The 21,875-nt window shown below is 44.0% G+C and overlaps 1 protein-coding gene across 1 annotated transcript in view; it reads left to right on the top strand.

Moving 5' to 3' along the window:
• Nucleotides 1-3,234: 3,234 nt before the first annotated feature.
• Nucleotides 3,235-21,875, top strand: part of SLC12A8 (solute carrier family 12 member 8) — a 145,910-nt gene continuing 127,269 nt past the window's right edge. Inside the window, exons 1-2 of the mRNA XM_042903005.1 lie at nt 3,235-4,755; nt 10,625-10,719. Of these exons, the coding sequence (XP_042758939.1) occupies nt 4,722-4,755; nt 10,625-10,719 (129 nt within the window). The 5' untranslated portion in view covers nt 3,235-4,721. The remainder of the gene's footprint in view (nt 4,756-10,624; nt 10,720-21,875) is intronic.

Raw genomic sequence — 21,875 nt, 5'->3', positions numbered from 1 at the left:
AGAAAGCTGTCTGCAGTTAGGAGTGCAGTCCAGGTCCTTGGAACAATATAAACTAATGGCCTTTGCAGAGATTAATCCTAGGACCCTGGCTTTATTAGCATGGTGCTTTAAGTAACCATACATAATAATACCACTGATAGTCTATTAATCCATTTCCTAGATCTCAGTTTTTCTTGAATGGTTAGAAATGGTAGGTAGAGGGGTGGGGAGATATATACTCTACATGACACTTCTACCTTCTGAAGATTACAAGAAAAAATGAAATTGAAGTCACTTGAGTTAATGTTATCATAGAGTCTTACTTGACAATTTGTCATGCACAAAAGGAGTATGAAGATTTCTATGATTATGTTTGGATAGAAATTTACTTTTTTGCAGACTGCTGGCTATCCTGTCTCTCTTTCCCTCCCACCCCCAGCCTGAAAAGGTATTAGGATAAACTATATCCATTTGATGGCTTATAAAGAGTCAATGGAGCAGAAGAGTTTAAGTGCACTAAAGGTAAAATTTTTAGTTCCTCTTGTCATTTTCAAATGTCTTTAAAAGGACATTTATAGTAAAACATTATGCACACACCCATGCAGATGTGCATATGTGTAAGAGCTAGGATGTGAAATGTGATCCTATAAATGAGAATGACCATTTTCAAAGTGATTTTCAAACTACTGGAAAAACCCAAGTTTAGAAATGGACCTGAATGGAAAAATGGAGAACATTTTGAGTTTTTGCATATTTACGCATTCAGGTGAACTCTTAAAATCATAACTTAATTTTCCCTAGCTGCTCCCGTTCATAGTAAGATTCTGAAATTCATGCTTGTGTTAAGGTGGCCAAGGGAGCCAAAGAAATGTATTATTACCTGTGATGGTACTTATGTTTCTAATGATTTGAATTCTTACTTGCTGGGGCCTCGTATTCAGGATCCATCGCCTGCTAAGGAACAAGCATTGTGCTAGATGCACATAAATGGTTAAGTCTATTAACATCTTTATTTGGGCATCTGAGAGGTTTTTGAGGTGGTGGTAGTTGCAGGGTGTGGTACTGTACATTAGATTATTAAAGCATAAGATGTATTGGATGCTGTGCTGTGTAGCTAAATACCTCAGGCCTCATCAAATGGGTAAGTAGTAGATTTCTTTAGGACAGTTTTCTAGAGAACATAATTTTAATAAATTGGTTGCAGAAGATAGAAAATATATACAGGCCAAATAAAGTGGAAATAACGTTAAAAATATTGCCTAATTAAAATACCAAACTCACGGATAAAATTCAAACCTGGACTGTGGAAATGAGACTAGCCTTTGTTCAGAAGGAATGTACCTGTTACAGGAGTGGGAAATGAATGTGCTCTAGGGATTCGTGAACCCGAGGGGTACCTATATCTTAGTGGGGAGTTGGAAATGGATTCTGGAGGATGCTTTCCTGGAAATAGGAGAGCTAACTGAACCGGTGCTAATTAGTCATTCGACCACAGTCTTCATGGAGTGGTATTAATACTAGTTTAAATCATTTGAGTCACACATGAGCCAGTACTCCCAGCTATGATTATGTTTATGATGCTCTTTAAGTCAAATAACTTCCACTAACCCCTAATTATCTTACATTCTCTTTTCCTTGACTGTTTCCTTCAAGGTGTTTGGACCACTATGAAATTTACCCTTAAACCTCCTGAATAACAGTTTTCCTTTGTTTCTTTATGGGAATTCCAGCACTGTCCCACAACTGTTGTCGTGTTGATAATGAGAGTTAAGACTGATTGCTAGAGCACAAAATGAAATGGCAGAAAGAGGATACAACTGAGCAAACACATTCAGAACCACTCTCGGCTTCGCTGGCAACATGCACTGAGAGAAGTTGTGCTGTGCAGTTTGCTGAGTTGGCCCTCACGATCTGAGAGCAGATGGTGGTGCTCAGAGGTGGCATAGCCAGTGCTGCAAGGGACAGCTTTAAATGACCTTTATGTGATCTTCTTGAGTATTGTGAGACTGCAGGGGTGTAGGGTCATGAGATTCTACAAGCTGCATGGGCAGGTTAAGAAGCAGAATGAGCAAGAGAGAATCAAAGAGACAAGTGGTGGTTCTCCCTTGGTCTGTCTGTGTAACATTGTTCATGTCACTTACCCTTCCTGAGCCTTGATGTTTTATCTGTAAGGAGATAATAAAAGTTCTTTCGGAATTGCTGTCAATATCAAGTCATTTGAGATGATTTGTAAACTATAAAGCACTAAACATTTCCTAGTTCATATTTTAGAAGTGGCACAAAGGGGAGCTAGAGCAGAATTGGACAAGTGTTGGAAGCTTCATTTCTTATAAAGCAGAGCATGTGATAAATTCCTGACTTGATGACAATATCCTCTTTCAAAAAATTGGGAGGTATGAGTGGGTTTGTCTGGATTTTATTGACCGGCAAGGAAAAGCTAGTTAGGTGGGTGGAAGAGATTCCATTTTCAGAGACCCTGGAAGGGATGCAACATTTTTGAGAATGATGTATATTGCAGTGAATTTTTAAAAGTCAGTAAGCTTGCAGGGGGGAAAAAGAGGCAAAAATATCCTACAAAAGTAAGAACATATTGAACTACTCCATTGCAAGCTATTGGTTAATCAGGAACAAGAACCTGACTGCCCATGAGGCAAAAAGCCAACAGTAAGGTTGGAATTTTGCAGCCAGCTTCACCAGGCAGGAGGAAGGGACACAGGTCTGTGTGGTGGGCCTGGCCTGCTCATTCACCTTTTTCTCTTAAATTTATTTTTCACCATTTCTCTCCAGTTATTGCTATCTCCTTTGTTTTCCTCCTTAGTGACTATATGGTGTTTGCCATACTGAGTATACACCAAACGGGAACAGCTGCTTGATGGTATGTGATGTTTGGCCTTTCATGCAAGTTAGATTTATTTACCTTAAGTGTTTTTAGTAATATTTCAGAAAAATTCAAAATTAATTGCTCATCAGGAAAAGATTCTTGGTGGTGTTTTATTCACAGTATAGAACAGTGCCTTACCCATAAGCAGGAATGAATGAATGAAGAGTTTTAAATGTGGTAAAAGGCACAAACAGTGAAGGTATTAGAAATGATGGTGGTGCCTTTTTTTTTTTTTTTTTTTAATGTTTATTTTTGAGAGAGAGTGGGAGCAGGGGAGGGGCAGAGAGAGGGGGAGACACAGAATCTGGAACAGGCTCCAGGCTCTGAGCTGTCAGCACAGAGCCTGACACGGGGCTTGAACTCATGGACTGCGAGATCATGACCTGAGCTGAAGTCGGATGATTAACCGACTGAGCCACCCAGGCACCCCTGATGGTGGAGTTTTTATGGTACTAAGATGATGCTGTGATCAAGGAGCCTGAGAATACTGGATGTCTATGCTCAGCCACAAACTTCTAAACAAGATTCCCACTGGAGACACATGTGAGCATCAGTGGCTAGTGAGAAACATGGCATCTGATGTGTTAGACCTGTTTCCCAAACCCTAGTGTAGAAATGGGCCAGAAGATGTGGCCAGGACTACATGTCTCTAGGGCCATTTACTTCCCCCTAGGCTCCTTACTACTCTCTGGCTGCAGAGAAATGAGAGCTTCTCTATATATGACAAGTGAAGAACAGGAGGCTAGGATTCCATAAATGAACAAACGGTCCCAGCACTTTCCCCTGCTCAGTAGCATGGGAATAAAAGGAAGAAGCCAACAAACAAAGGCCATGTCCACATGTGAGGACATGCTTACTGCTGGGTGTGACTCAGTAAATATTCTATGATCAGATCAATCAGATTGACAACTCATGGTAGGCAGGTCTTGTGACTTTCTCAAATCCCTTTGAACCCTTCATCCCTTTCTCATAACCACAGGCCAAGCCACCTTCAAGTCTTGCTTGGGCTCCTACAAGTTTCTACCCATTATCTCTTGATGACCTCCAGTCCTTTCTACAGGTAACAACCATGCAAAAAACCTTCAGAAGCTTCTCAGTTGCTATTTAATAAACACTAAGCACCTTGCGTTGGCCCTGGTGACCGCCACTGCCTACAGCCCCAGCCTTCCCCACAGTGAGTTCATCCTCTGCTCTCCCACTTCCAAATTGCTCTCAGATTCTCACACTCGGTCATGCCCCTTCTGCCACAAAGACTGTTTTCTCTACACTCTACCTATTAACTCCCCACCCTGATTTCAGCCCCAGCATCACTTCCACGGAAGAGCTTATCCTGATCTCCGTTAGGTCATAACTACCCTCCCCCTCTGCACGTCCCCACCCAACCACAGACTCCTTGCCCTCCATACAGTTGCTTTCAGCATAGATGGCTATTTGTCATGATCTGATTAGTGTGAGAATCTGATTTCCTGCCTGTCCAGAGCCATCATGTCCCTCATCGTGTGCCAGTGTTGGGCTCAGTGCTTGGGGAGGAACAGATACCTGGTGAATATGGTTGAAAGAGAGCAGCCAGGCCCTGTGAGTCACATCTGAGGGTGCAAAGTGCTCGTGGGTGCAACAGAAGAAGCACTGCCTGGGAGTTTGAGGCCCTGTGGATAGCAGCAGTGGGACCACGAAACTGCCCCTGTGAGTTTCAAAATGAGAGGAAAGATGGTGTATTTGGAAAACAACAGCGGAGCTGGATTTCAGTCCTCATCAAAATTCTGGAATGTTCATAACAACTCTGTCACGTAGGCTTGGCAGGCTTTATCGTTAACTCCGTGTTGTAAATGAGAAATGAAGTGGCTCAGACACATCAAAGAGCATGGTGGAAAGAAAGAACTGGGACCCAAATGCAGGTCTGACTTCTCTCATCTGTCCATGGGTCTTCCATATCGGGTATTTAAGCAAGTGCTGAAGGCTAATTGCGTTGTTGTCACGGTCCATTAAGGCTGCCACTGTCATTCATGAACTGGACCCGGTTCATTAGGCTTCTCTCTGCAGCTCCTGTGTTCTCTGGTCCCAATAGGTCCTGGCTCAAACTAGATGCCACGTGGCTGCTAGAGGGAGAATGACTTCCTCCTGTCAGAGGGCAAACTCCCAGAATCAACAAACAGTATAGATCCTGGAGGAGAAACAGGATCTCAACAGGAGCTGGAGACACCTGACAGCAGGGAAGTGGCAGCCCCTCCCTCTCCACTCAGCCCTACCCCAGATAGGCAAGGCAAAACTCTTCTTCCTGGGGTCTTGCCCCCACCTCTCTGGGAACTAGGAGATCTCAGCCTGTGTGAGGGGTTTGTATTTATGTCCGGTTTGCAGCTCTCGAGTCGCCCCTTCCAACTCCCAGTAATGCCTGCCGGCCCTTCAAACAAATGTCCTTCTTGCCTCTGAGACTTCTGGAAACACATCTCAACCTTTTTCTGTCTTATCTCTTCACCTGGATTAGAGAGGCCGTTTTGTGTACAGGAGAGAGCCTAATACTGGAACCAGATGTATGTTCAAATCCTAACTCCACCCTCAAAGCCAGCAAACTTTTCTGAATGTGTACAGAAGTCTTGTGATTTTTTTTTTTTTTAATAGGCATGTCCCAGGGAGGTGTATCACAATGACCAGCTACAAAGAGAGAGATGGATAGTAAATTACTTGTGCTCCCTGAGTAATATATTTCACAACTTCTCTTTGTCATTGAAAGTTATAACTGGAGTAAGACACCACTGTGGATAGGGTATATTCTATCCCTTAAGTATTTTAAGAGAGAGGCAAAAACTGCCCCAAAAATTACTGAGCTAGAAATTCCATGGGTTTCAACCTTGACTGCATCTTAGAATCACCTGAAAAATTAAGAGAAAATACTGATGCCCAGACTCCACCCCAGACCTGGGTAAAACCACCCCCAGGTGACTGTAAAGTCCAGCCTAGGGAGAGGACCAGCTGACCCACCTCTTGTGACCCTTCTGACTCTGGTTCCAGCGCCTAGGCTGTGAGGTAATTTTGTATATATACATATTTACATCATGATTTAATGTTTTCAACCTGTTTTTACATTTCTGTTTTGGTTGAATGTCTCCAAACTCTGATCTTTCCTCAGAGTTCAGACTTTATGACCAATGAGGTCATTTCTCAAGACATGGTTTCTTCTGCCTTCACACAGAGGGCAATTCTTAGCAACAATCACTGGAAGGGAAAGAGGTGAAGGAGCTTTCGTCAGCAGCTAAGTGGGTGGGGGTAAGGCCCACAAAACAACAACTTCAATGTTACAAACTTCAACTTGAGCTGGAGTTGTTACTGAATGGAAAACAAGTGAGTTTAAAAACAATATTATGACTTTTTTTATTTAACAGGGCTGCAATATTAGTAAGTCCAAACAATGAAATGAATAAAAATCCCCCCCCCTTTTTTTTTTACCTTGGCTGGATGCATTATGTATTCACTATCTATTGCTGAATAACAAAGTACCCCCACAACTTTGTGGCTTAAAACAGCAACAATTTATTGTGTCTCGTGGTTTCTGTGGTGGAGAATTCACACAGCACAGTCAGGACAGCTTGTCCTTACTATAATGTCTGAGGCCTCAGCTGGAAGAACTTAAAGCTGGGGACTGGAATCATTTGAAGGCTTATCTCACATGTCTGGCAGTCGATGCTGGCTATAGGTGGGAACACCCACTTGTATCCTCCGCATGTGGCCCAGGCTTCCTCACAACATGGTGGCTGAATTCCAAGCACAAGTGATCTGAGAGCAAGGAAGCCAGATGGACTGCCTACTGCTTTTATATTCTATCCTAGGAAGTCAAGCAGTGTCATTTCTTCCATTCCTACCGTTGGTTAAGGCACTCACAAAGGTCTGTTCAGGCTCAAGCATAGGGAACATAGACCCATCTCTTTTTGAAGGAACATTAATGTCATATTGCAAGAAGACCATAAGAGATGGGATACGTTAGTGTAACCATCTTCAGAAAATACAATCTGCCCCACATTGTCTTCTAATTTTCTTATTTAGTTTTTAGACTCCAAAAGTAATGTGCTGATCATAAAAAAAAAAAAAAAAACCATTAAAAATCCAGAATTTGTACACCAGAGTAGATTTCCTCTCCCACTATCTCAATCCCACTCCTTAGAGATAATCACTATTAACAGATTGATGTGTTTTTCCATACAAACTACATATATGTATACATTGCATTATAAAAAATAATTACACATTATTCTGCAACTTGGTGTTTTTACTTATTATGTGATGAACAGAGTTCCATGTTAGTACATATAAAAACACCTAATTCTTTCCAATACTGGTTGCCAGAGCATGGCTGTACCATAACTTATTTAATAATCTTCTGTTAATGGATATTTTGCTTCTAATTTTTTTTAACTATTACGGATTAATGATGCAGTTAACATCCTTATACTAGGTTAGATAGGGTAGTATGTTAAAAATGGAATTGTTCTATTCAAAGGATATACAAGGGTAGTGTTTTTAAATATAGCAAGTGTGGGTTTTTTAAAAAAATATATCATTGTTATAAGATAAATCTACATTAAGCAAGATGGGTAGGTTTCTCTTGCTTTAACATAAGGAAAATAAACAAACATTTGTTCTTGGGTTTGAAGATGTTTATAAGCTTTGAAGGGAACTTCTCATTTAGAAAGTAATGAGTAACAAAAAAGGTGGTTATGAACAGCAGTGTGGATTTCCTTTTCTAATGTTTTTAGCTCAGGCTGAAATGGAAGTGAATGTGTATTGTTCAAAATTCACACAGACACTTAGAGGGAGGCTCATCAGAAAATGATAGCAAACAGGAAACCAACCTTTTATTTTTAAGGCAAAAAATAAAAGTGTCATGTGTGACCCCAAATTGAATAATAAAAATGAGTCTACTGGCCATGTAGATGTAGTATACGGATATACAGTCAATTCCAATAAAACGACAGTGTTATCCTGCCCACCTATCTATCCGTTGTTTACAGACGGCTAATGTGTAATTTATTCTGGGAGTCTTTCCTCTTGCAGAGATGGGTAATTAAAAACTTCTTTGCTGGGAATGAAGTTTCACCACACGCTACAACATGAATGAACCTTGAGGACATGCTAACTGAAATAAGCCAGACACAGAAGGGCAAATATTGTCTGATTCTGCTTATGTGAAATACCTTGAAGAAGCAAATTCATAGAGACAAAAAGTAGATTAGAGGTGACCATGGGCTGAGGAAGGGGGAGATGGAGAATTATTGCTTAATGGGTGCAGAGTTTCTGTTTGGGGTGATGAAAAAAGAGCAGTGATGGTTGCACAGCATAGTGAATGTAATTAATGCCACTGAATTGTACATTTAAAAATGATCAAAATGGCACACTTTATGCTATGTATCTTTCCATACCAAAAAAGCCTTTACTGGAGCAGGAGATGTTGGGACTCTTGTCGGTGTTCCCATGGTTTTGCCTTCCCTTTTGTTTTTAAAAGAACAACCTCTATTTTTAGGGATTTTCACACAAAGGCTCATGTGGGCGTGGGAAGTACTCCCAGCTGCCCTCCTGTTTTCAGAAGCCCACATGGAAGCCTAGCAAGTTATTTAAGGATTAGGAAATATGCCAGATTGGAAATGGAGATAATTTAATCCTCTGTATGTTAATTCAGTACCCCCCCCCCCCCCCGCCCCCTCCCCTGCAAGCTGGAGTCCTGGAAATCTTATTTCACTCCCTGGGGAAGTCGGTTCTCAGTCTTGCTGAAGGTGGTGAAGGGCAAAAGAGTTGCACTTTCTTCGAGTTGAGGGTCAGCTGGTGGTGTAGCCAGCCGCACGGGGGGACCTCTGGAGCGCAGTCTCCTCTCCTGCCTAGAGGCTTCTGCACCCGCCCAGGGGGGCACGGGGCCAGTGTGGGAGTTGTGGGCCCTCGGGCTCCCCGCCCTTTCTCACTCTGGTGTGCAAGGTTGGACAATTTCTCAGAACTGCAGTGAGTAGGATCGCGCCGCGTCCTATTTCCCAGGGCTGGCCACCTCAGCTGGTGGCACTGAATTGGCCGAGGGCTGCAGCGGCAGTGGCTGGTCCGGTCACGTCTGAGAGCTAGCGGAGTCCCCACTTCCCCTCCCGGTAACTCGGCCGGGGCTCCAGATTCCCGTCCCCTCCTCCCAGGCCTGGCAGCTCTGTCGCGTAGAGCGGAGCCCTCCTGGGAGGCGCTAGGTGTGCGGGCCCCACCCTTGGGGTGGGGAAATCTCAGCAGCCCCTCCCTCTCCACCTGGCACCGAGGTTCCCGAATGAAGGCGTGGCTGGGGTGGCCGAGCCCGGACGAGACCCGCCTCTCCAGCTGGACAGGGGGACCCGCGCAGAGCACACCTGGTCAGCCACGTGGCGGGGGCTAGGGGAGCGGGGACAAGGCGGGCCCCGCGCTAGAGCTCGCTGATCCTGCGGCAGGTGAGGGTGGATGGGGCTGGTGGGTGGGGAGTGCACAGAGTGGTCTTGGGGACGACTCCTCTCCCTGGAGGAGCTCTGTCCGGTAGTAAGGGAACCCGGCGTTGCCACCTGCTCAGGTAATCCCCGCCCCGCCCCCGCGTCACGGGGCGCGCGTGTGCACCTGAGCGTTTGCACGCGGACACTCGGACGCGCGCGTGCCTGCCCCGCGCCCGGAAGAGGAATGGTGGGTTCTCCCCAGGATCGAGAGGCGGGTGTGGGCTGCTCCATCTGGGATTCGCAGAAGTGGGGATGCTGACTGAGACGCGCGGGAGCCAGGGCTGCGGACCCGGAGCGGCTCTCCGGAAACCTGGGGGTCCTTTTCCGCACACCGAGGGCCCGAGCGGCGGGGGTCAAGCCAGGCCCAGCGCGCCTCGCTCCAGACTCGCCTGGCTGTGCGTTGGCAGCGGGGCCGAGAGCCGCGGGGACTTTTCTGGGGTCTCCCTCACACCCAGCTCATCTCCGCAGCCCGCCAAAACCTCGCAGTCTCCCGGCCCCCAGCTCCCAGCTCTTTTCTTGGAATACTCTTTCCCTTCTCGCCTTCTCTGGCTGCTGTCATTGATCGTGTTCTTCTCACATGACAAACTCTGCCCCCATACCCCCCTCTCATTCTCCCTTTTCTCCTTCCAAAATGTCATGAGCCCTGTCTCTGTCCCATCCCCGTGCTAGGGAAAGGGGGCGAACAGGCAGGGCGCAAAGTCCCTGCTCCAGGGAAAGCTGGTTCTGGTACCAAGGGGAAGACTGCCCGTCTGAAGAGAACCAAGCTCTTATAATGATGCTCAGTCCTCTTTTGCTTACCTGCTGTCTCCACTCCCCTACCCTTTCTGGCCCTGCTCCAGAGGGGACCTTCAAAGAACCACCTAAACTCCTCTGTCTCCCTCCGCCCATGGACCAATCTGTATTCACTCACTACCTGCAACCAGTTCTAGGGAGCCAGTTCTGCCTTTGCTGTGGACAGAGGGGTTCACAAGGATGAGAGGGGAGTGTCAGACTGTGTCCTCTGGGGCTGGGTAAACTGGCAGCTGGCTCTGACCCCCATGCTGAAGGAGCTCAGGGAAGAAAGCTCTGGGGGCAAGTGTGGCTCCAGGACAGCAAGGTGTGAGCACAGGGAGGTTCTGAAAGATGTGTGGAATAGATTTGGGTACCAAAGAGAGGAAAGGGGTGTTTCCAGATGAGGTAGAACAAGGTCCCTTCCTTGGTCAGGGCTGTGTGTGGTGTATGAAGAAAGGATGGATCCTATGGATGGAGGGAAGAAGAGCCAGCCTGACCAAAGATGGTGTTTACCTTCCAGAGGGGTCTCCCCACCCAGACCACCAGGACCCCATTTCCAGGAGAACAGCCCAGATGTCTCAAGTGCAGGAACTCTTCCATGAGGCAGCCCAACAGGTAGGCTTGTGCCTTGCGGGGGTCTGAGATCCAACAAGGGGCACCCAGACAAGAAGCTGAATGGAAACTTTATGGTAGACTATTTTAAAAGTAATTATCTCAGAAGTTTATTTTGGTATTCTCGCTTAATCAAGAAAATATTAAGCCAACTCTTAATCATCTGTGTGCAGAAAATCTTCTTTGGTATTATTTGTAATGGGTTTTGAATCCTGAGCATTCCTTCTTGCCCCATGGAGGTTTTCCATGAACAGAGTGAGGACTTAGATAATATGAACTCCTTTTACTTTTGAATCAAACCCGTGCAAGGAGGTAAATTTATTTCTGAAAAACTCATATATGCTGAAGTCAAATGGATTTCTGGATTTCCTGATGTCTGCAGGTCTTTTTTTTTCTTTTTTCTTTCCCTGTTGATCATTAGTTGTAGTAAATATTCAACATAGCTATGGAACTGAAGGAGTTCTCTGCAGAAATACAGTTAATTCCTTTAAAAAATAAAAAGCCATGCTTAGGTGTTAATCAGGAAACTACCTGCAGTGGTCTTGCTATTTAATGATCACTCAACCTTGAAGTTTTCACCATCCCTTGGATTTCTCTCATGCTTTGTAGAGAAGGGCAGGAGGGGTTCTGGCATTATAATGGGGTGCGGGGAATAAGCCTGCCATGAAGGGAGAGGATCAACTCAAGCCCTCAAACAATAGCAAGAGAGCAGGCTCCAGAACCTGGGGGTCTTGAGACAAAGGGCAGATGAGGCAGGAGGTGTTGTAAGTTGGTGGGGGAATCCAAACTGGCCAGTTACCCCCTCTTCAGGTTCATGGGTACATGTGAAAAATGCAGCATGGTGGCTGACAGATGGTGAGTACTCAGCACAGGGTACTGCTCCTCTCCCCCTGGCAGGTCCAGGGCTGTACCCCACACCCTTGTACTTAGCTCCTGACATTCAACTCTGCCAGTTTTCATGCTGCTGAGAAGTGAGAGACTGGAGACTCGGCAGAATGCCTGCCCAGAGCTGTTCTTTCCTGGATGGAAAGGCCTGTGGCCATGCTCTTAGTGTGGCCGAGGACCATTAGAGAGACCTTGATTTGTCAGGGGTCTTCACATTTATTTAGCTTGACCAGCTTCTCATGTGTTTTCTTTAGCTATGTAAGACTATACGTGAGTGTTAACACACTTCACATGTATTAGTGGACCACTTCTGAAATAATGGCTGCCATGTTGGGCATGAGAAAGATGCCTACACGAAAAATATGAGGCTCTTGTCCACAGGGATTCCAAAAAAAGAGACAAGATATTCTTGATTCATCTTTGTGAGAAGGATCTGTTGAAGCTCACCTGTACCCCTCTCTCCCCTGTTAAAAACCTTCAGTGGCTCCATGTGTCCGCTACTCAGAGCTCAAACTCCTTAGCTTAGGTCCTGCACAGGCTGATCCTGCTGGAGTTTCAAGCCTGGTCCCTTGAATCTTCTTTGTGCCCCACATGCCAGCCAAAAGTCACCATTCCCCAGGCTCTGTGCTTGTGTCTTTCCCCTTTGGTGGTCTTTGCTGATACTTCTCTCTTAACTGACTTGTCACTGGAACCCTCCAAGTACCTGAGGCAGTGCCTGGCATTTAAGTGGATGATGAATGTTAGTTGGTTGAGCAAATAAACAAGCAGTAGATGCCCACAATGCAAATTAAATTGTCATAAGTGCACCAAGAGAGAGTTCTTTTTATTTTTATTTACTTATTTCTAATATTTTAATGTTTATTTATTTTTTGGGAGAGAGAGAAAGAGAGAGAAAGGGAGAGAGAGGGAGAGGGGGAGGGGACAGAGAGAGAGGGAGACACAGAATCTGAAGCAGGCTCCAGGCCCTGAACTCTCAGCACCAAGCCTGATGCGGGGCTTGAACTCACAAACCACGAGATCATAACCTGAGCCGAAGTCGGATGCTCAACCAACTGAGCCACCCAGGTGCCCCAAAAGAGTTGCTTTTAAAAATGTGGTAGATACAAAGGGCTTTGTATTCCCTCTCTCCATCTCCCTCTCCCTCAATCTTCAAATATTGAGGGACTGGACAGTGTTCAGTGTCAAGGCCTTTGGTGTTCACTTGATGCTTGAAATTCATCCTTTTTCTCTGTCTCCGTTGCACTGTCTTGTCCTGAGCACCATTTCTGAATTGGATTATTCATACTCTCCTAACCTCTTTCTCCACATTGCTCCTTTCTACAGCAGAAATCTATACATTCGACTGCTTTGCTAAAAGCCTTTCAATGGCTTCTTACTGCTTTCAGAATTCAGCTCAAACTCTTGGCCCCCAAAGCCTTCCATGATCTGACTCTGCTCCCCTGCTCCAGGCACATGCTCTATCACTGCACTTACCGTGTAGCATTGAAACAAGCTGTTCCTTTCCTATCTCCCTTATGGTTGTGAACCCCTGATTCATTGTTGCATCCTCAATACCTGTCATTAGTGTTTAGCATATAGAAAATGTTCAGTTAGTGCTGGTTCTACTTAACTGAACTGAGCTCACTAGAGATTGAGGGAGCTGCCATCTGCATTAGGTGTCGAAGTATTGGTGGCAGTAGAACATATATGGTGAAGCCAGGTAACACATCCCAGGCTGAACAGGTAGGAAAATGATACTACCGATTGGTGGGTGCTTATTACGTAATGAACATTTCATATGCATTACTTAATTTAATCTTCATAACACATTCTGGAAGAAATATGATTATTTTGGTTTGACAGATGAGAAAAACAGAGGCACTTAGAACCCAAGCGTGCTTATTGCCAAGGCCTTTCTTCTCTTTGTCTCTTGCCCTAGCGGTGAAACAGAGCCACTCAGATGGCAAACCAGAGGCCTGTGTGGAGAGCAGGTAGCCGGTTGGGTAGCTAACATGTGAAGCTGAACTCTGGGAGTGGCAGGCCCTCCAAGTTTCCTATGAACCTTTTTCTACCTTCACTCCAGCCTTGGTAGTCAGGAATTCTGCTAGGAGCTTTGGAGTTTGAAGGACGGAGGAATAAGAAGGCAGCACCCTGTGCCAAATCCTTCAGTTCAGATCTGCTCTTCTCTTGGTCACTGTGACTAGAAAGTAGCCCTTAGGATATTTGGCCACAGTGGTGATGCTTGTGAGTTAGGTGGAGAGGTGAATTAATGGACTCTTAGTTTCGTTTTAATTATCTCAAGACCAGGTGGTGTGTGTGTGCGTGTGTGTGCGTGTGTGTGTGTGTGTTGGTCAGTAGTAAGTGGACCAGCTGGGACCTGAGGCTGTAGATCAGGTTAATAGTATGGCGGTCAAGCATACATGGGCTGCCTGGATTCAAGTACTGACTAATACTTTGTGATTTGTGACCTTGGACAAGTTACTTAGCTAAGTCTCTGTTTCCTCACCTATAAAATGGCTACAATAAAGAGAGTTACAAAGATTAAAAGAGATAATTCATGTAAATATTTAGTGTAGTGCTTGGTTCAATAGTGAGCAGCCAGTGAATGTTGGCTAATAATAAAACTAGGGTGAGGAGTATGTATTTGTTCCAGAATGTACATAATGTACAGAATGATAATAAGTAATCAGAAGGTTCAGTTGGGGAATTAATGCAGAACTCAGCACAGCAAAGACTTGAATCCCAAATCCAGAATTATTTCAGTGGCTGAAACCAGAATGTGGGGCATTGTCCAGGATAGCAGGCTGGGTGGGCTGGGTGAGCTGAGGAAGATGGGACACTTTCTAGACCCAGATGGTTGTGGAGTGGCTTGAGATTGTGTGTGAGTATGTGTGTATGTGTGCATGTTTGGGAACCTACTGAATCTCTGGCAGGTACAGGTCTTGTTCTGGCAACCTCTGTCCTCAGGTGCTTCACTAACATGACTTGAACCTGAGAAGCTGGGTTCCAAATTCTGACTTTGTCACTGGTTGTGCTGGACCTTTGGGCAAGTTATTCAGGGCTCCAACTCTGCTTCCACAACTGTGAGATGGGGTGGGAGTACCTGATTTTCAAGGCTTTTATGCCATATGTGGAAAGATCTGGCCCAGAGCCCGTCACATGGTGAGCACTAAATACAGTGTGTGTTCAGTGACTGGATGAAGCAGATTTCACACTGAAACCCAGTAGAGTACACTGTTTGTGAAACATGGGCCTGGGAAGTTAAGGAACAGCTGGAGCCAGAGGGAGGAGAATGGAAGGCTAAAAACCATATATTCCATGCTTGTCTCTGCTAGTCCCTGGACAGAGAGGACTGTGGTGGACATGATATGTCAGGAAGATTAAGCTGGCAGGAGAAAGCAGGTGGCCTGAGACAGGGAGAGATAGCAAATAGACATGCTCAGTGAGATCTGAAGTCCAGCAGGATCAAAAGCTTTTAGCATGGGGAATAGTGAGAATATTGAGCTCAGCTTACCGTGGATTTATTGAGTGCATATTATTGCCAGGATCTCCAGTAATAGCTATTGCTGGAGATGTTAAAACTGAAATCCCTTAACTGCTATGGAATAAGGAATGCCTCCAATGAATCTGAGGTTCTTGTCTTCCTTCTCCCAGGGTTAGATGGTCTCCAGAGAAACTTAAAGGGGACCTGTGTTACGCTATGGGATGCAAACAAGTCACCAAACGCTGCAGATTAGCTAGTATGAGTGACTTGTGTTCTTTCCTCCCCATCTAGCTTTCTTCCAAGAGATTTGGCTCCTGTAGGAATAGTCTATGAGGACCCTTCTTTAGGAAATCTGGTTGCTAAAGTCTGGCTGACCTGAGCTTATCACCCTGGAAAAGAGCCTGATGAAGACCCAGGAAGTAGGTGCCCTGGTAGAGCCATGGCATCTGGCCTATGTGTAGGAGGAGGTGTTTCCAGGTTGACTTCCGGGGGGTGAGCCGTGTCTGACCCTGAACATGCCCCACCCAGCATTGCCTGACTTCCTTGCCCTCCCTTTCCTTTCTCTGTCCTCTCATCCTGTGCTCTCTCCCTGTTTTCTCTGCCTCAAGTCAGTGGCGTACCCAGGTTAGCTTAGGATGGTAAGGGTAAAAAAGAGAGTGTGGTCATATTGTGGGACACTGGAGAGCAATGAGGTAGCACTAACAAGAGAGGCAGATAGAAGCAAACATTTTAAGAGGCAGAGGGGTTCTCAGAGACCGCTGGCCCAGTCCCCTTCCTCAGCATGTCAAGAAACAAGGCCAAAGGTGTTGAATGACTTGTCAGAAGACATGTGCAACAAGTGGCAGAGATAGGCTAGAACCACAAGTGCTAACCCGTACCACAGCTCTGGATTTAGCGTAATGCATCCTGTCTTTAGGTTATAGTATAATTTTGAGCATTGGTGTCAGGCTTCATTGCAAAAGCTTTGCTTTGGTTTTCTGTGCCCCCATCAGCCAGTGTACAGTGAAGAACTGGCTTGTGTTTTTGCCATGTGTTTATCAGGCCTGTTTTGGAATCTTTAAAACACCAATATTCGGAGTGAGCCTTGGGAGCCACATGTGAGGTTCTAGGGTATTGCTTTGTTAGTATGTAGAGAAATGAATATAACTAAGGAGAAAGGAAAAGGGAACTTAAGACAAAACTGCTCTGTTCGCCCCTCCTTTTACGGATAAAGAAACTGAGGCCCTAAATAGTTGGGCAGAAGAGAAGGGCTCACATCAGGGGTCTCGGGGGTCCTTGGAGCCATGACCCCTCTTGCCTTCCCAGTTTTTGTAGAGCATGAAGCTTGTCTGATTTTAGACATTGTCTTAAGATACAAATCACAAATACAAAATTAGGTATAATCTTTGGAAGGGACTCCATGCACATGAAGCCTTGAAGCTTCAGCTGGTAGCTTCACTGCCAAGCCACCAAAGGTACCCGGACAGAATGAACTTTTGGAGATGGCAGAAGAAAAGAGGCTCACAGTCCTGGAATCTGGGAGAGAAGAAGGGACAGAACTGGTTCTCAGTGTTGAGTCTGAGGCTTTCATGTGGGCACTGTCACCCTTCCTGCTCTCACCTCTTTGTTGCTCTCTCTTTCCATTTTATAGCCCTTGTTTGCTACTTAGCCTAGAAGGTCAACCCCCAAAATGACATCTGAGCCAAAAATGCTGCATATTTGTACAAAGGGGAATGGAGACATTTTATGAATGACGGTTCCCTAGAGACTGTGATGGAAGTGATTCTTCACTGAAATGAATTAAGTACAATCCTGTCTCATTTATACCCACAGAATCTTCATTTATGGAGGGGATTGAGTGATGACATGAAGAGGTCAATAACATTGAAATTTTACTATTTTCATTTCCCAAAAGAAGGAGGTGAGGATCCCATGCCATGCATGGCCACAGGGGAAGCATCAGGCTCTGGCTAGGAGGCAGAAGCAGGAGCTAGGGGAGAGCCTGGACCACAGCCTTTTCCATGGGAAAATCAGGGCAAGGCAGTTTAGGATTGGCTAGTTGGAATACTTCTGGTGGGCTTTGGGCTATGGGGTGTTCTCTAGTTGCCTAGTGCCTGGCCCTGGGGTGGGTTAGGCCAGGGGAAATATTCACTTGTTGTATGAAGGTTAGATAAAAAGGGGTGATTTGGGAGACAGACTCAGAGTTGGTTGGTTTGCATAGGAAAGGCATGCTCCTGGCCAGCCCTCTCCTATCTCTAAGAATTGGTCAGCCCTGGGAGGGTCAATCTTTCCTCGGTCAGCAAGATTTTTAAGATGTTATAATGTCATAAGATATAGGAAAGGAAAAAGATGATTCCTACATTCTGCCTAGCTGTGAATGGACAGACTAGGAGACTTTATAACTTCTTACTGCCTTAGGGTACATTTTATTCATGGCCAGATATGTAAAAAACACAGTCCTTGTCATCTTTTAATAGGCTGGGGCTTGTAAGGAGAATCCTACTAACTCTGAAATACTATTCTTGTAATTTGAGTAAGGTGCCACTAGGTGGTGCTTACTCCCTGGTGTGGCCTGATTGAACATTGTGACTTCCTATGGGGTGGATATTTTTCCATTAATTTTATCCTTTCTCTAACCAAAATATATCTCTTCAGGATAACAGTTGAAACACCAGATACTTCTACATTCACAGAACAGTATTAAATAATTGTAGTAAGATTTAAGGAAATATACATACCCGAGTATAATTCAATATCTCTTTTTGCTCCTCAATCATTACCGAGTGTACAATTGAAACTAATTCTTAATTTTTTTCTTTCTAAGTTTTAATACCTAATCAAAGGACTATGGTGATTATGGATTTAATACCTAATCAAAGGACTATGGTGGTATGCTTTAGAATAGTTTGACAAAATTCTTCAGAGGTGGCACCTATATAGGCTCTGATGCATTTCCAAGAAAATAATGCTTGGCATTTCTATTTCTCAGGAGAAAGGTCCTATTTTCATTTCTTTTGTTCTTATTTTGGTGTGTGCATGTTTTTTTTCTTTACAGGCATAAAGAGAAAAATATAGTGGTGTAAAAACCCCTGGTCTGTGTAAAAAAACCTGTGATGTTCTTTACTAAACAGTCCCTGTCAGCAGTTACAGGACTTAGGTGCTTTCTGATAAACCGGAGGCACTGGTGGCCTTAGCAACCCTCACTCTGGAAAAAATAGTTATGTCTGGTGCAGGTGATAAATTTGCTCTAATGTGAATCCCAGTGTCTGTAAAATTTAACCTAAAACAGAAAGCCATGTCTCATTTTGAGTAAGCTTCACTTTTTGTTTTAGGCAGTTACAGTAAAGAACAACACATAGCAAAACCACATTATAATTTCTCTTAAAAGATACACAGATTTTAAGAACAGACATCAATTTTACAAAAGACTTCACTTTAAGTATCCTGTCCATCTGACACATTTAAAATGTGACTCAGAGGCACCTTGGTGGCTGGATTCGTTGTCTGATTCTTGATTTTGGCTCAGGTCATGATCCCAGGGTCATGGGATTGAGTCCTGTGTCGGGTTCCATGCTGACAGCATGGAGCCTGCTCTGGATTCTCTCTCTGCCCCTCCCCTGCTCTCTCTCAAAATAATTAAATAAACATTACAAAAATATGAATAAATAAATAAAATGTGATTCAAACCACAGGTATCTTTTGGTGCTGCAAAAAATGAGGTTGAGTTAAAACCAGGATTACTGGGGAACCTGGGTGGCTCAGTGGTTAAGGGTCCAATTCTTGATTTTGGCTCAGGTCATGAGCTCACTGTTCATGAGATGGAGCCCCATCTGGGGCTCTGTACTGACAGTGTGGAACCTGCCTGGGATTCTCTCTCTCTCTCCCTCTCTCTCTGCCCCTCGCCCGCTCGCTCACACACATGTGCATGTGTGCGCTTTCTCTCTCTTTCAAAAATAAATAAACATAAATAAAGTATAGGAAATTTACCTGGGTGGCTCAGTCAGTTAAGCACCCAACTGGCTCAGGTCATAATCTTGTGGTTGGTGAGTTTGAGCCCTGCGTCAGGCTCTGTGCTGACAGCTCAGAGCCTGGAGCCTGCTTCAGATTCTGGGTCTCCCTCTCTCTCTGCCCTCCCTTGCTCTCTCTCTCTCTCAAAAATAAATAAACATTAAAAAAATTTTTTTAAATATCAGAAATTTAACTAAATCCCCATGAACTAACAGATTAGACTATAGAAGGCCAATTATGAGATTTCTTTCTTTCACTCTTCTCCCTACATTTTCTCTATCCATCTATATCTCAGTTCCCTAAACAGCCTTAATATCCAGTCAAGTGTAAGTAAAGAACTACGTATGACACTTTCCGCAAAGGAGATTTACTGTTGTTTAAGAACAACAAGGGGTGCCTGGGTGGCTCAGTTGGTTAAGTGTCTGACTCTTCATTTCTGCTCAAGTCATGATCTCACAGTTTGTGAGATTGAGTCCTGTGCTGGGCTCTGTGCTGACAGTGAGGAACCTGCTGGGGATTCTCTCTCTCCCTCTTTGTACTTGTGCACACACTCTCTCTCTCAAAATAAATAAGTAAACGTTTTTTAAAAAGTACTGCATGCATGTAATGAAAAAACAATTCAAACAATAGAGAATGATATAAAAAGTTAAGTCTTCTGCCCTTCTTCCTTCACCCACACTTTCCAGAGACATCCACTGCTTATGCTTATGGTTTCTCATTTTTATTTTCCATGGTGGTTATCATTGTACCTTTAAGTAATATATTTATGCCTTCATTTCTTGACCAAGTTATCAGTTTATTAAAAAATTTCTTTAATGTTTATTTTTGAGAAAGAGACAGAGCATGAGTGGGGGAGTGGTAGAGAGAGAAGGAGACACAGAATCTGAAGCAGGCTCCAGGTTCTGAGCTGTCAGCACAGAGCCTGATGCGGGGCTCAAACTCATGAGCCATGAGATCATGACCTGAGCCAAAGTCAGACACTTAACCGACTGAGCCACCCACGTGCCCCAAGTTATCAATTTATGAATCATTTACTTATTGCTTCCTGATCTAACAAAAAGAAGGCATTGGAACATTTATTCTTCCATCCCTTTACCCCATTTCCTTTCTAATTTTTTTATTAGTTGGATTATTATTTTTACATTGTCAAGGTTTATAAAATTTATATATTTCTTCCTGTAATTATAATGAACATTTCCACATTTGTTGTAGTTGTTTATAAAAATTTTAAACCTAGAAATGGCATTTACGGGCAACTGGGTGGCTCAGTTGGTTAAGTGCCCGACTTCAGCTCAAGTCATGATTTCACATTTCGTGAGTTTGTCCCCCCTCCCCCACCCTTGCCCGTGGGACTCACTGCTGTCAGTGCAGACCCAGCCTCTGTTTCCCCCTCTTTGCCCCTTCCCGGCTTGTGCACGCTCTCTCTCTCTCTCTCTCTCTCTCTCTATGTGTCTCTCTCAAAAATAAGTAAACATTAAAAAAATTTAGGATGGCATTTACAATAGTGAGGGGTGTGTGTATGTTTAACTGGATAACCAAGTGATATTCTTGGACTCATGGAGAAGAAAACATGATATTAAGTTATTAAAGCTTTGCTGCCTCTGAGCAACAGGGTCTTCATTTCTTTCAAGTTTCCTTTCATTCTCCTGGCCCTGTGTGGCTACAGCTGTTTCTTATATAGTATGTCACTCTGTTTTGTAATTCTCTTTTCTTCTGGGGGACGGTAATTTTTTTCACGTAGGGATCAGTGGTACTAATTACTCTTTCCTTGTCTAAGTATAGAACTGTGGGAGGCCAAATTGTTTGCATGTATTTCAAAAACATTTTACAACAGATTGAACGCAGAAGTAGATATGAGAATCCAGCTGTGTTGTGTCAGACCAGACATTAAGATGATAGGCAAAATGTATAACAAGGCCTCTTTTCATTAAACTTTTTTGTTTTGGAAAGTAGTTATTTTTCATGAGAATAGGTAATTTATTTTAACAGATAGTGAGCTTATTATTACTGTTATATTGAAATGATTAATAAATATTTAAAAATATCTTCCTGTAAGTTTCTAATATGGTAAATGTTGATAGATATAACACACCTAAACAAAAAGCTCTCTCTGGAGTCCTTGATAATTTTTAAGAATGTAAAGGGGCCTTGAGACCAAAAAGTTTGAGAACGGCTGTTCTAGGGATTAAGTGTACAAATCAAACTTTTCACGGTTTATTTAGAGTTAAGACTGTACCACGTCAATGTAAAATGCAGGAACTTGGCAAGCACCTAGGCCCTTTACCAACCCTGTCTTCAATGTTGTAAGTGCCATACACATGTTACTTCCATACACACGACAAAGGCTCCAAGATAAAGTCATGGCCAGTGATTGCCCTGTCTGTGTCCACGCCCAGGGATGGCCGGCTCTGCACTTGGAGCTTCTCAGGTGCTTTGGAAGGCAGCCTTTCTCTCAGCTGCCCTGCTTCTCCTTCTTTTGCTTCTTCTTACCCCTCTAAGCCCATCTGTAGAATTTCCTCAAATGTCTAATCTGCTGCTGGCACTTGTTTCTTTTCCCCTTCTAGTTATAAGTATACTTTTACACTTAAAAAAAAACACAACACATCTTTTCTGTCATTTTCATGGTAATTTGGAAGGCACAGCAGTGCTTTATCTGCCATTTTGAAAGAGGTGTCTAATGTTACTTTCTAAAGCACATTTATTCATTCATTCATTCATTCATTCATTCAGCTAACTCACATGTAGTAAAAATCTGTTTCATGTTGGGCACAGGAATACACAAGCTATTTTTTTTTTTATAAGTGTCTGGGCTTCTTGTATAAAT

The sequence above is a fragment of the Panthera leo genome, chromosome C2, assembly GCF_018350215.1.
Source record: "Panthera leo isolate Ple1 chromosome C2, P.leo_Ple1_pat1.1, whole genome shotgun sequence".
NCBI classification, from domain to species: Eukaryota; Metazoa; Chordata; class Mammalia; order Carnivora; family Felidae; genus Panthera; species Panthera leo.
This window is presented reverse-complemented; position numbering and strand designations above follow the sequence as displayed.